The following is a 13,824-nucleotide window of genomic DNA, read 5'->3' as shown; positions in this document are numbered from 1 at the left end:
CTATATGGCAAGAAAAAGAAATAAGCAGGCAAATTGGAAAGAAAGAAACAAAGCTGTCTTTTGGTGTATATGCCTGATTGTCTATTTAGAAAATCCTAAGTACTCTACCAAAATATAGGTGCTAGAATCAAGGGGTCAGATCATCTAGCAGTGTTACATGGTACGAGGCAAACGTGAAAAAATCAATTTTAGAGGCTTCCCTGGTGGCACTGTGGTAAAGAATCTGCCTGCCAATGCAGGAGACATGGGTTCAATCTCTGATCTGGGAGGATCCCATATGCTGCAGAGTAACAAAGCCCGAGTGCCTCAACTACTGAGCTTACATGCCCTAGAACCCGTGCACTGCAACTGGAGAGTAGCCCCGCTCGCCACAACTAGAGAAAAGTCCATGCAGCAACAGAGCCCCAGCACAGCCAAAAATGAATAACTAAATTATTTTAAAAATAAATTATATTTCTCAGTACCAGCAACACACAATTGGAAGTATAAATTAAAAAATGATTATGTAAGAAAGGCAATGCCAAAGAATGTTCGAACTACTGCCCAATTGCACTCATCTCACACTAGTAAAATAATGCTCAAAATTCTCCTAGCCAAGCTCTAGCAATCTGTGAACCATGAACTTCCAGATGTTCAAGGTGGTTTTAGAAAAGGTAGAGGAACCAGAAATCAAATTGCCAACATCCGCTGGATCATCAAAAAGGCAAGAGAGTTCCAGAAAAACATCTATTTCTGCTTTATTGACTATGCCAAAGCGTTTTGACTGTGTGCATCACAATAAACTGTGGAAAATTCTGAAAGAGATGGGAATACCAGACCACCTGACCTGCCTCTTGAGAAACCTATATGCAGGTCAGGAAGCAACAGTTAGAACTGGACATGGAACAACAGACTGGTTCCAAATAGGTAAAGGAGTATGTCAAGGCTATATATTGTCACCCTGCTTATTTAACTTCTATGCAGAGTACATCATGAGAAACACTGGGCTGGAGGAAGCACAAGCTGGAATCAAGATTGCTGGAAGAAATATCAATAACCTCAGATATGCAGATGACACCACCCTTATGGCAGAAAGTGAAGAGGGAACTAAAAAGCCTCTTGATGAAAGTGAAAGCAGATAGTGAAAAAGTTGGGTTAAAGTTCAACATTCAGAAAACAAAGATCATGGCATCTGGTCCCATCACTTCATGGGAAATAGATGGGGAATCAGTAGAAACAGTGTCAGACTTTACTTTTAGGGGCTCCCAAAATCACTGCAGATGGTGATTGCAGCCATGAAAGTAAAAGATGCTTACTCCTTGGAAGAAAAGTTATGACCATCCTAGATAGCATATTGAAAAGCAGAGACATTACTTTGCCAACCAAGTTCCGTCTATTTAAGGCTATGGTTTTTCCAGTAGTCATGTATGGATGTGAGAGTTGGACTGTGAAGAAAGCTGAGCACCGAAGAATTGATGCTTTTGAACTGTGGTGTTGGAGAAGACTCTTGAGAGTCCCTTGGACTGCACGGAGATCCAACCAGTCCATTCTAAATGAGATCAGCCCTGGGTGTTCTTTGGAAGGACTGATGGCTAAAGCTGAAACCCAATACTTTGGCCACCTCATGCAAAGAGTTGACTCATTGGAAAAGACTCTGATGCTGGGAGGGATTGAGGGTAGGAGGAAAAGGGGATGACAGAAGATGAGATGGCTGGATGGCATCACTGACTCGATGGACATGAGTTTGAGTGAACTCCGGGAGTTGGTGATGGACAGGGAGGCCTGGCGTGCTGCGATTTATGGGGTCGCAAAGAGTCAGACACGACTGAGCAACTGAACTGACTGAAGAGCATAAAAGATGGAATATTAGAGGGAAAGTAGATAAAAGATACAGAAAACTACAGAAGATCACTGGGAAAAATTAAAGAAGTAGAGATATATACTATGTTTATGAATCAGCTGAGTAAGTATTGTTAGGATATCAATTGTCCCCAGCTTATGGAATCAGTGCAATACAGTTATAATTTTGGCTGGCTTTTTCATAGGAGTTGACAGATTGTAAAGTTTATATGGAAAATCAAGGGATATGAAATAGCCATAGCAGTTTTGAAAGGAAAGGCAGTGTTGGAGGAATTATCAGGCTACAGTGATCAAGACACTATGTTATTGGTGAAAAGATAGTCATATAGATCATTGGAAGAGAATAGAGTATGCAGAAATATAACATACACATAGGGGCAATTGGTTTTAATCAAAGTTGCCAAAAAAATGCAGTGAACAAAGGAAAATCTTTTGAACTAATGATGTCATAGGAAGAAAAATACTTTTCAGGCTCTACAAGACGTTATATGTGAAAAAAAAAAAATAACTATAGACCTAAAACAACTGAAACTATAAAAATTCATGGATAAAGCAGAAAATTTTAGGGTTCTGAGTTAAGAAAAGATTTTTTAAGTACTGCAACAAACTGGCACAAAAATAAACAAGGAAACTAATAAATAGGACTTCATCAAAATGAAAAGTTTGTTTTTGAAAAATTCATGCAGATGAAGAAGGCACACCACAGATTGGGAGAATATAATAACAAAGCATGTGTCACAAAAAGGAATTGTATGTAAAATATATACAGAATTTGTACAATTCAGTAGTAAGACAAATAACTTACCTCAACAGATTGCAACACCAAAGAAGATAAACAGATTGAAAATAACATTAAAAGATGCTTGATGTTACTGGTCTAAATTAGGACTAATGAAAATTTTAACTAGAGATGCCACTAGGAGAACTAAAGTTAAAAAATATGGTCCATATCCAAGTGTGAATGTGAATCTAGAATGTGGATCTAGAACTCTCCACTACCACTGAATATGTAAAATATTACATACATGTAAAACTGCTATGGCTGTTCGATATCCCTTGATTTTCCCTATAAATTTTACATATTCACTGGCATATGTAGTGCCTTTGGAAAATTGTTTGTTTCTTAAAAACATGTTCCATATAGCCTCACCAATTCCTTGCGGTTCTTGACTCAAAAGGAATGAGAGCATATGTCCGCACAAAGCCACATCCAATAATATCTGCAGCAGCTGGAACAGGTTAATGTATAAATAAGTTGTGTTCTGCCCACACAGTGGGATCCCACTCAGCAATAAAACAGAATGTATTGTACATACGAGTGAAGGTCAAAATAATTATGCCGATTGCAGGAAAGCAGAGTAAAATGAGTACATGGGGTATAATTTTGAAGTATATAAATCTCTGGAAAACACAGAGTAACCATGGTTGCTTGGGAATGATTAGGGAGGGATGAAGAAAGTGTTGGGGATGATATGCAGGTGCTGATTATGGTGATACAGTCATGGATGTATACATATGTGAAGCTTGTAAAATTGTACACTAATATACAGTATATTGTACATCAGTTATATCTTGGTAAATCTGTTAAAAAAAAAGATTAAGAATCATGTTTGAATAGTTCCTATATGTGGTGGTATTTTCATAATTTAGGCGCATATAGTGGCTAATCTTAACAGCATTCACTAATTTTGTCTTTTGAAATTTCAAGATTTTTCTAGCCACAGGAATTGGCCAAGAGCAAAGAATGTTTTATTAGTGTATTTAATTTTTCACATTTACTTCTTAGCAGAATTTCACTTAATTTTCAAAGGTCATTTTTTTTTTCGTCCTTGTTACTTGGCAAGGAATGTCTCAAGCTATTTTTGCTGTAGGTATGGTAATAAGTGAAGAGATTGAGCACAAGCAACTAAGGGTATTTCTGAAAATTACTTTGTGGATTAAAATGGTTAGTATTTATAGTCTTGAAACCCTTGTTGTGAAATAGTAAGTACCACAGAATAATTATGAATTCGTTTTTTATCTTATTTAAAACTTTTGCATTTATTCTTTATCATAGATGATAGAATTTATTATGCTTAAATAAAATCCATGTTTTTTAAAATGTTTTTTAAAACTTAGCATTTTTATGTTAGACTATGTACTTTCTGATTGCTGTAGTGGATTTGTAGTTCTTAAATCAGATAAATACTTGAAATCAGTTTTGTTTCCTTACATCTGTTTCTTAAGACTCCTTTTTTGATGCATTTTGAGAGCAGCTGTTTCTGTGTTAATTGATTATACTGGGCATCAACTGTACACAAATACACATGCCTACAAAACTGCAAACTTGAAAGTTTTTTCTAATATTTAAATGGTGTATATAAGCTTTGTTAAAATTTTTATTTCAAGAGCTAACCATAGTAACAACTACTTGTCTGATTTGTTATCATGTTTCACTAAGACAGGTGAATTATGATCTTTCAAAAACATTTTCTTCTTACTTTAAAATGAATTATTTATGATAATTCGATGGGTTTTGTTCCATATGGAGTATTTGGTTTAATCAACCAGGAAGAATTGAATGCTTGTTTTGTGTAGCAAAAAGTTGTGGAGGATATACAGATATTCTTGTCTTTGTGTGAAACTTAACAGTTTATCAAAAAATAAAAGTAAACTTGCAAAAGGAACCCTGGAAGGATGATACATTCTTATTTGACTAATATTAGTCTGATAATTGGGATTATCACATAACAGTTTCAGTTAGTGATTGATTCCTAAGTGAAAAACATTAATTTCAGTTGATGTGGAGTCTGACGAGATCATTGGCTTGGAGGGGCCTGGGAAGACTTCATGGTGGAGGAGGGATTTTTTGCTTAAATGGGTTTATTGAGGGTAAAGTACTTAAATAGTGCCTGGTACGTGATTAAACACTCATTGAATGTTGGCTCTTGTTATTGCTGTTCTCAGCAGCAGCTGGGCTTTGCTGAATGGGAAGGATCATAATAAACAGACATAAACGAGGATATTCTTGGCTGGGTAATGACATGACTTGCTGTGAATATATGGCATTTATGCTAAACTTGTGAGCTTGAGCTGGATGCTCTGCTGTTTCCATGCTGACTCCTTTCTGTCTCCTAGTTGAAACCAACACGCTTTCTTTTTTTATAATAGGATGCTGGACTCATTCTTAAGCTATATTAGTTAAATTTCTGGTTAATTTTTACTTGAGTATCCCTTTACCAGTAAAAAATTTAATTTTACTTAAGAATTTTTCTTTCTTTTTTTCAATAGGAGCATCGGAATTTGCCTTTCATGCGTGAGCTTCGATATCTATTTGCACTTCTTGTTGGTACTAAAAGGAAATATGTTGATCCATCAAGAGCAGTTGAGATTCTTAAAGATGCTTTCAAATCAAATGACTCCCAGCAGGTAGCTTTTTTGTGCTTACTTGTTTATTAACTATTTTTATTTTAATTTTTTCTTCCTTAAGCAGTGTTTTGAAATGATAAATGAGAATAACATTTCTATTATCAAAACAATTCTTATTTTTATAAGAATAAACTGGAGCCATTTAAAATATTATTTGGAAGATTTACTTTTAAATTAAAAAACAGTAATCTTGATAGTATATGATAAACCAAGCTGTAATTTTAATTAAAATTACTAAATGAAAGTAACAGGTAAAATGAAAAATGTTCACAAGTGTGTAGTTAAAAATCTTCACCAAGGTGTGATAACCCAGTGTCAGTTTAGTATACATGCTTTTGATATGCCTGTTTTTGCTGGCAGAAATTCCTCACTCAGAAAAAGTTTCTGAATGATATTAACTTTGTTTCTGAATGGTATTAACTTTGTCACTGTTTCTTTTAGTTCCCAAACTTTATGTCTTGCTGTTTGGTTACTTTTTATCAATTTCTTATGAAGAATATTGGAAATTTTCCTATAAAGGTAGAAAATATCTACAAACATACCAACATTTTTACATATAATTTGAGAAGTTAGAGAAATTAAAGAAGGAAAGCAGAAGAGAAGCAAAGAAAGTAGCAGAGGATAATAGCAACAATGTTGAATACGATGGCAGTGATGTAATGGGCAGAAAATAAAGAGGATACTTGAGGGTTTAAAAATTCCACTACATTTGCAGTGTAGTTGTTGTAGTACTTGCATCTGTTATCTGGATGTGTGGAGAGGGTCTTTGGCAGAGAGTTCTGAAAGATGTCTGATTTTGCCACTTCCTTCCCTGTACTTTTTTAAAAATGCCTTTTTAATGGCAAAGATAAATGAACAAAAAAGGTGGTCGTATCAGAATTTGCTTATGTTTGTTGTTGTTTTCAATTTTTATACCTCCCCCACCCCCGACATTTTCTTCTTGGATAACTAGGAAACCTTTTTCTTTCTTGTCAGATATAGCCTTGCAAGGTAAGTAACATAGAAAAATATGTCAGGTCGTTTTAAGGTATTATATTAGTTAGGACAGCCGTAACAAATGACCACAAGCCGAGTGATTTCAAAGCAACAGAGAATGATTCTCCCATAGTTCTAGAAGCCAGAAGTTCAAAATAAAGGTGTTGGCCGCATGAGCCATGCTCGCTCCAGTGGCCCTCAAAGATAGTGCTTCCTTGCCTCTACCATGTGGTGATTCCTGGTGTTCCTTGGTTTAAGGTTCCAATCTCTTTGTGTTGATATGACCTTGCCCCGTGTATGTCTGTGTGCCTGTTCCTTCCCCCTATCCCCCACCTCTTAGAAGAGTACCTATCACTGGATTTAGGGCCTGTCTTAATCCAGAATGGTGTCATCTTAAGATCCATACTTTATTTACATCTGTAGAGACACTTTTTCCGAATATAGTCACATTCTGAGGTTCCAAGTGGACATATATTTTGACAGGCCTCAATGTAACCCACTACAGGTGGTATGGATGTTTATAGCTAGCTTTTTGTGTTAAGTTTGGTTGTCTTCGTATGGCTTGGGAGCAGTTTGTTTATGCTTGCTAGACCTTAGTTTCAACATTTTAAAAGTAAATCTCTTGTCCTAGATGCTCTTCAAAAAACTTCTAGCTGTGGAAATGTGTAACAGTAAGTTTGTTTTCTACTTAGGGCTGTTTTGATAAAAGCAAGTTGCTTACACTTACTTAGCTGTCTTTGGGCAGTCATAGTAAGAATTGCTTTATCTTCCCACCTAACCCCACTCTTCATGCAGGTTCTATACAAACCTGTTTGCTGTACTCCAGATCAGATTGTTGAAAGAAGTTTATGGTAGTTAATGAGTACAACTGCCACTGCTTTATTCCTGTTTATCTATGTCAGGTGAGCTAGAACCAATGGAAGGGATTGTGGAAGGTGAAGATTATGCTGGTTCTGATTGGAGACTCAGTTTGAACTTCAGAGGTGGCAGACCTTGATAATCAGGGAGCCAGTGATTGATTGGACTCAACCGATCCAAGTTAACAGATATCTTAGTAAGATTAGATATAGCTTAAAAAGTGATGTGTAACAGTTGAATTGAGAAAATGGACTGTTTAAAAGCTCATATTCCTTCTAGGGGAGAAGCCAGTAATAAATCTTTGTATAAGGAAGAACTCTTTGGTAATATGGGGCCTTCGTTTTATAAAGATTCATTAGAGAACCCTGGGGGGAGGTAATAACTCTTTTTAAAAATCTCATTCATGAGTTTGCATTTTTATATATATCAATATATATGCATATGTATTTTTCCCTCCTAAAGTGAAACTCATGTATTATGAATATAATGCTTGTTTTTCTCAAATACTGATTTTATGCTCTGGTTAAGTTATAAATATTTCTTGCATTTGATATGAAACATTTCATATGATACCTTTGTGAGGAGTCAGTTAATTATATATTAGAAAAGACTAGCTGTAAGTTTTATGTTGCAGTGTTTTCATTAGTAGGCTCAAATATCAATAAGACATTTTTTTCCCCCCACAGCAAGACGTGAGTGAGTTTACACACAAATTATTAGATTGGTTAGAAGATGCCTTCCAAATGAAAGCTGAAGAAGAGACGTAAGTTACTGTGAAGTTCAGTTTTTGGGGTTTGGGAGGTTGATAAATAACACTTGTTTTTTTTTTTTTTTTTATTCTGGTATATATTCAGTATCAACAGAGAAATAGGAATCTGAGAGAAGTGTGTGGAAGCCCAAATGTTACCTATATTATTTATAAGCTTTTTGGAATTTGTGGCCACAAATGCTGAGGTTTATAACAAAAGCGAAGCTTCAAGCCTTTAGCTTTCAGTCCAGCTCCAGTGTTCCTGGCTCTTAGTTCAGTCCAGACTCAAGTTACTGTTGCTAAATACTGCAGCAGAAACTTTGGATGATGTCATAAATGGAGGAAATCTTCATGCTTTTAATTCTGCCAGGATGTCTATCATTAAGGGCCAATTGGTTTTTTTATTAGACAACTACTTATAAACTTATGTTGGAAGAAATCTCTCCAGATTATGGCACTAAATCTACAATATCTGAGGGGAAAATTCTGTTGTGGGAAACTTAGACTGTATCATTGAAAGCTGCTTCCTTTTTGAATGTTAAGAAGTTTATGATGCTGACAGTTGTAGTCTGGTGCTCTTCTTTTCTGTTCACCACAATTCTTAAGTTGCAGTTTTCTTACAAACCTCAGTTTACTGGCCTTCAGTACTGCACTGAATATAAGCTGTCTTTCTAATAACATATTTGCATGCCACAATGGTTGCTACCATAGCATTTTGCTATGAGATTGGTTAGACTTGTGAAACCTGCTTTCTAGGTAGTTTCTTTCTTTATGTTAGTTTCATTTGGTAAATCTCCCCATCCTGATGCTGAACTGAATCTGCTGTGGATGCTTTCTGAAACCTGAGTTCCAGCTCCAGTAAAGATCATCATGTCTATGATAAGCTGTTTTCTCAACTTTTGAATGTTAGATCTAGGCCTTTAGTATATTTCTTTCTGCTCCTTTTTCTTTTTTTTTTCCCCCCTTGGATGGGATAGTTCTTTAAGGTGCAGTTACATTCCCCCTGCCCCCATTCTTTTTGAGGAGGTCTTGGCTGAATTCTTAATAGTTTAACCTGCCTCTTAACCTGTATGGGACCAGTTCTGTTTGAATGCCAAGTGTCTTCTCTCTCTTGTTGCTTGAGTTTGTTTTCTGCCCTATCCCTCTATTCTGTCTTAATAGGTCTGTCATATTGAGAGTTAGTGAAATATGAGTTAGGAGTATGCCCAAGTAGTTTATTATTCACACAGGCATTGCCCACCTTCACCTCTTTTGTGTTGCAGAATTCCACCAGGGTTCTGTCCTCTCAGACCAACAGACAGCCTGTGTGTGAACTTTATCTGCAATTGCCCACCCTGGCTCCTCTTTAGTAAAATTCATGTTCCTTGTACTTTTCCTTAGAGTTCCAACCCCCAAAATTTATTGAGCATGTTTCCCTAGAGTGTGAATGCTATCTGTATCCCCATCTGTGGAAGCTGAGTCTCTTTGGAGTTCTCTCTGTAATTCTTTGAGTACTTTACCATGAAGTCCCTATTTCCTCTTCTGAAATCTGTCCAGACTTGCTGTAATCACCTCCTGTGGTAGCCTCGGTTCAACACAGCTCCCTGATGGTTGTCTCTCTTTAGACTGCCACTTGGCTGTTTCTTGAATCCTGGTTATTTCTGAAAGGATCATTCTTTTCTGATTTTGGAGATCTTTCCTTATTTTACTCACTTCTAAAAATTTTTTTGGGGTTCGAGTGTCAACTTTTCTGGTCTAGTGACTAACAAGTTACCAGAGAGCAAATTGCCAACATCTGCTGGATCATCGAAAAAGCAAGAGAGTTCCAGAAAAACATCTACTTCTGCTTTATTGACTATGCTAAAGCCTTTGACTGTGTGGATCACAATAAACTGCGGAAAATTCTGAAAGAGATGGGAATTCTGAGGAGGCAGGTCAGGAAACAACAGTTAGAACTGGACATGGAACAACAGACTGGTTCCAAATAGGAAAAGGAGTGTGTCAAAGCTGTATATTGTCACCGTGCTTATTTAACTTATATGCAGAGTACATCATGAAAAATGCCAGGCTGGATGAAGCACAAGCTGGAATCAAGATTACCGGGAGAAATATCAATAATCTCAGATATGCAGATGACACCACCCTTATTACAGAAAGTGAAGAGGAACTCAAAAGCCTCTTGATGAAAGTGAAAGAGGAGAGTGAAAAGGTAGGCTTAAAGCTGAACATTCAGAAGACTAAGATCATGGCATCTAGTCCCATCACTTCATGGCAAATGGAGAAACAGTGGAAACAGTGTCGACTTTATTTTTTGGGCTCCAAAATCACTGCAGGTGGTGACTGCAGCCATAAATAAAAAGATGCTTACTCCTTGGAAGGAAAGTTAGGACCAACCTAGACAGCATATTAAAAAGCAGAGTCATTACTTTGCCAGCAAAGGTCCATGTAGTCAAGGCTATGGTTTTTCCAGTAGTCCTGTATGGATGTGAGAGTTGGACTCTAAAGAAAGCTGAGCAATAAAGAATCGATGCTTTTGAACTATGGTTTGGAGAAGACTCTTGAGAGTCCCTTGGACTGCATGGAGATCCAACCAGTCCATTCTAAAGGAAATCAGTCCTGAATGTTCATTGGAACGACTGACTGATGCTGAAGCTGAACTCCAATACTTTGGCCACCTGATGTGAAGAGCTCACTCATTTGGAAAGACCCTGGTGTTGGGAAAGATTGAAAGCAGGAGGAGAAGGGGAGGACAGAGGATGAGATGGTTAGATGGCATCACCGACTCAATGGACATGAGTTTGAGTAACTTCGGGAGTCCTGGCGTGCTGAAGTCCATGGGATCTCAAAGAGTCAGACACAACTGAGTGACTAAACTGAACTGAACTAACAAGTTTTTTCTCTCCTTTTTCTAAAACTTTTAAAAGAATCTAGAACTTTCCTATTTCATCTGAAATCACAAGCCTTACTTGAAATACTTCTCATTTGTTTCTCAGTAGTTTTGATTTTGCTTTACTGTTCATGGAGCTAAAACTTCTTAAAGTTTAAGAGATTGGGAAGCACTGAGTACTGTATCAGTTGCCCTAAATCTTTGAACTCTTTCTGTACCAACGTGATTTCTGAGGCTGAGGTGTCCCTGATACAAGCTTTCTTTGATGATTTCTTTTGGCCTTTGATATTTGTGATATTTGCATCAGTCTTATCTTTTCTTTGTGCAAGTGCTGGATATATCATTTCTATTATAGAAGTCTCAGGTGTTTTAAATTGCTCTTCACTTTTGTTCCTTGCACTTTTGTTGATAACAACAGTCTGGGTCCCTGAAATTCAAAGCTTAAAGGCATAATAAAGAAGAAGACCTCTGAGAGTTTGCAAAGAAGGATAGGGTAAAGAATTTCTGGAAACTTTGTCCTCCTGACTCCTTTGGGAAGGTCAGTGCATACCGCAGGTCAGTGGCAAGAAGACCAAAATTTAGATACAAAGAATTCATAAGATACTTGAAAAGAGAATTCAGAATTAGTACAGCTGCTCTTACACAGTTTCTTATGTCAGAGACATCAACCTGGTATGTCATTGCTCTTTCTGTGTAGTATGTGTGTGAAAATAAGGAGAGAAACCAGGAATGTTGTTTTCCTGTTGGGTTAGCCAAAAAGTTCTGTAAGATGTCATGGAAAAACTCGAACGAACTTTTTGACCAACCCAGAACACGGGAGTATGATGCATGAAAATGGAGTTACTGATCTTTATGTCTAAAGATTCATGGACTTTTACATCAGGAGTGACAGTCTTTGTGTTCTTCCTCTTCCCCATATCAGATGACAGAGGCTTCATCTCATCCCAGCCTTCTGGGATCACCACATCAGTGAAAAGTATATTGACTCTCAAAGTTACAGACCAGAAATGACACACATTACCTCCGCTCATGTTTTGTTGTGCAAAGCAAAAAAAAAAAAAAAACCCAGAAAATAACAAGTATTGAAATGTGAAAAAAATTGAAACTTTTTTGCACTGTTGATGGAAACGTAAAATGGTGCAGCTGCTGTGGAAAACATTATGGTTGTTAAAAAAATTAATAGTAGAATTATCATTTGATAGAGGGAATCCTTTCACAGTGTATACATACATCAAATCATTATGTTGTATCCTTCAAATATCTGACAGTTGTTTGTCAATTGAATTTATAAAGACGGAACAGCAAAAATTAACCACATGATGATCCAGCAATTCCACTGCTGAATTTAAATCCCAAAGCATTTATGTCAGGGTCTCAAAGAGATGCTGCACACTCATGTTCGTAGCAGCATTCTTCACAATCGACAGATGTTGAAAGTCACTGATTATGTCCATGGATGAATGGAAATACAGATGTGGTATACGTATACAATGGAATATCCTTAGCAAGTAAGGAAACTCTGACGCATGCTACAACATGGATGAATCTTGAAAACATGATGCTGAGTGAAAGAAACTAGTCACAAAAAGATAGCCACTGTGTTTCACTTATACGATGGATGTGTTTAGAGTTGTCACTTTCAAAGAAACAGAAAGTTAGAATGGCGGTTACCAGGGCCTGATGGGAGAGAGGAATGTGGAATTGTTTAATCGATTTCTCAAGCTGAAATTAGTTCTAGAGGTTGGTTCCACAACAGTTGTGAATGTACTTAACACTGCAGAACTGTACACTTAAAGATGGTTAAGAGGGTAAATTTTATACTGTGTGTATTTTATCACAATTCAGATTTTTTTTTTTCAAATTTAAATAGAAAGTAGATCGGAAAGTGCTTCTTACTATATATCTGAAAGTAGAGGGCTGGAAATCTTTTTGTACAGCACTAATAACCACCATACTACTTCAGAATTGTTGGAAGGCTTAAGTGAAGTATTTCCCTCCAGTTGTTTTATGGTTTAAATCCAGGTGCATGTAACACATCAAGAGACAAATAGTATCTTTCTCTCTTTTTCAAAAGTAAATCAGTTTTATTAATTTAAACAAAAATTTATGAAGAAAAAGTCTCTGTACAGTTGTGGATAAAACATACTTTTATATACTAAGGCCAAGATAAACTTTGTGTTTTTAGATCACAGGGTACAAAACATTAAAGAAAAAGTTAAAAATTTCTACTTGCTTCAAGCCAAAAAAAAAAAAAAAAAAAAACCCCAAGAAAACAAATTTATATGTTAAAGAATTTGGAAAATTCACAGATGCCTAATTTTACCAGCAACATGAAACTTTACAAAAGATTGGCGTACCTCTTTGGCTACTTGGTTTGAAACTGATATATTGTTATTTCACTGGTGTGTGCAAGAGGGGTTTTTCCACCTTCCCAGCAAGTCCAAATAAGCATGTATTGTATGACTAAAAGTCCATACTCTAAATGATAATGGAATGATCAGGTACTTTGTGAATACAGACTGGGTTCATATCTTCTTACAGTGACATCCCACACAGTTTTTAACCCTTACAACAGCTTTGTGGGTTTAATATCCTCAGTTGACACATGAAGAAACAGAAAAAATTTAAATATCTTGGCTCAACACTAAGTGGCAGAGCCAAACACATAATAACCGCATAAATGTTATTGTCTTGGCATCTATTATTGTTCTTTTAATGTTTTCTCTATTATAGTTCTAAAAATTAAAAATTGTAGTCACATTTATAATTTTAATGTGATTTTTAGGGATGAAGACAAGCCAAAGAACCCCATGGTAGAGCTGTTCTATGGAAGATTCCTAGCTGTGGGAGTGCTTGAAGGTATAGTTGCATATTTACTTCTTTATTACAACTGAGATATTATTAATTGTTTGGTCCTTTGTCACAATAGTCACTTTATTTGTGGAATGGTTTTTAATTTGACTTCCTCTGTCTAGTGATTTCTGTTAACATTGCTAATGCTAATCATTTATATAGAAAGCAACGAGTTGAGTGCATAAAGGAAAGTGCAGAGTATGTTAGCACATGCTGATTGATACTCGGTTAATGTTGATCTGATGTTCTTTCCTTGGGAACGGTTCTGTGATACTGT

The 13,824-nt window shown here is 36.4% G+C and overlaps 1 protein-coding gene across 1 annotated transcript in view; it reads left to right on the top strand.

Moving 5' to 3' along the window:
* USP25 (ubiquitin specific peptidase 25) overlaps positions 1 to 13,824 on the top strand; it is a 165,575-nt gene that overhangs the window by 73,837 nt on the left and 77,914 nt on the right. The window contains exons 7-9 of the mRNA XM_052650201.1: positions 5,110 to 5,247; positions 7,767 to 7,843; positions 13,480 to 13,553. Coding sequence (XP_052506161.1) covers positions 5,110 to 5,247; positions 7,767 to 7,843; positions 13,480 to 13,553 — 289 coding nt within the window. The remainder of the gene's footprint in view (positions 1 to 5,109; positions 5,248 to 7,766; positions 7,844 to 13,479; positions 13,554 to 13,824) is intronic.

The sequence above is a fragment of the Budorcas taxicolor genome, chromosome 1, assembly GCF_023091745.1.
Source record: "Budorcas taxicolor isolate Tak-1 chromosome 1, Takin1.1, whole genome shotgun sequence".
Lineage (NCBI taxonomy): Eukaryota > Metazoa > Chordata > Mammalia > Artiodactyla > Bovidae > Budorcas > Budorcas taxicolor.
The sequence above is the reverse complement of the archived record's forward strand: the minus strand, read 5'-3'. Positions and strand labels throughout refer to the sequence as shown.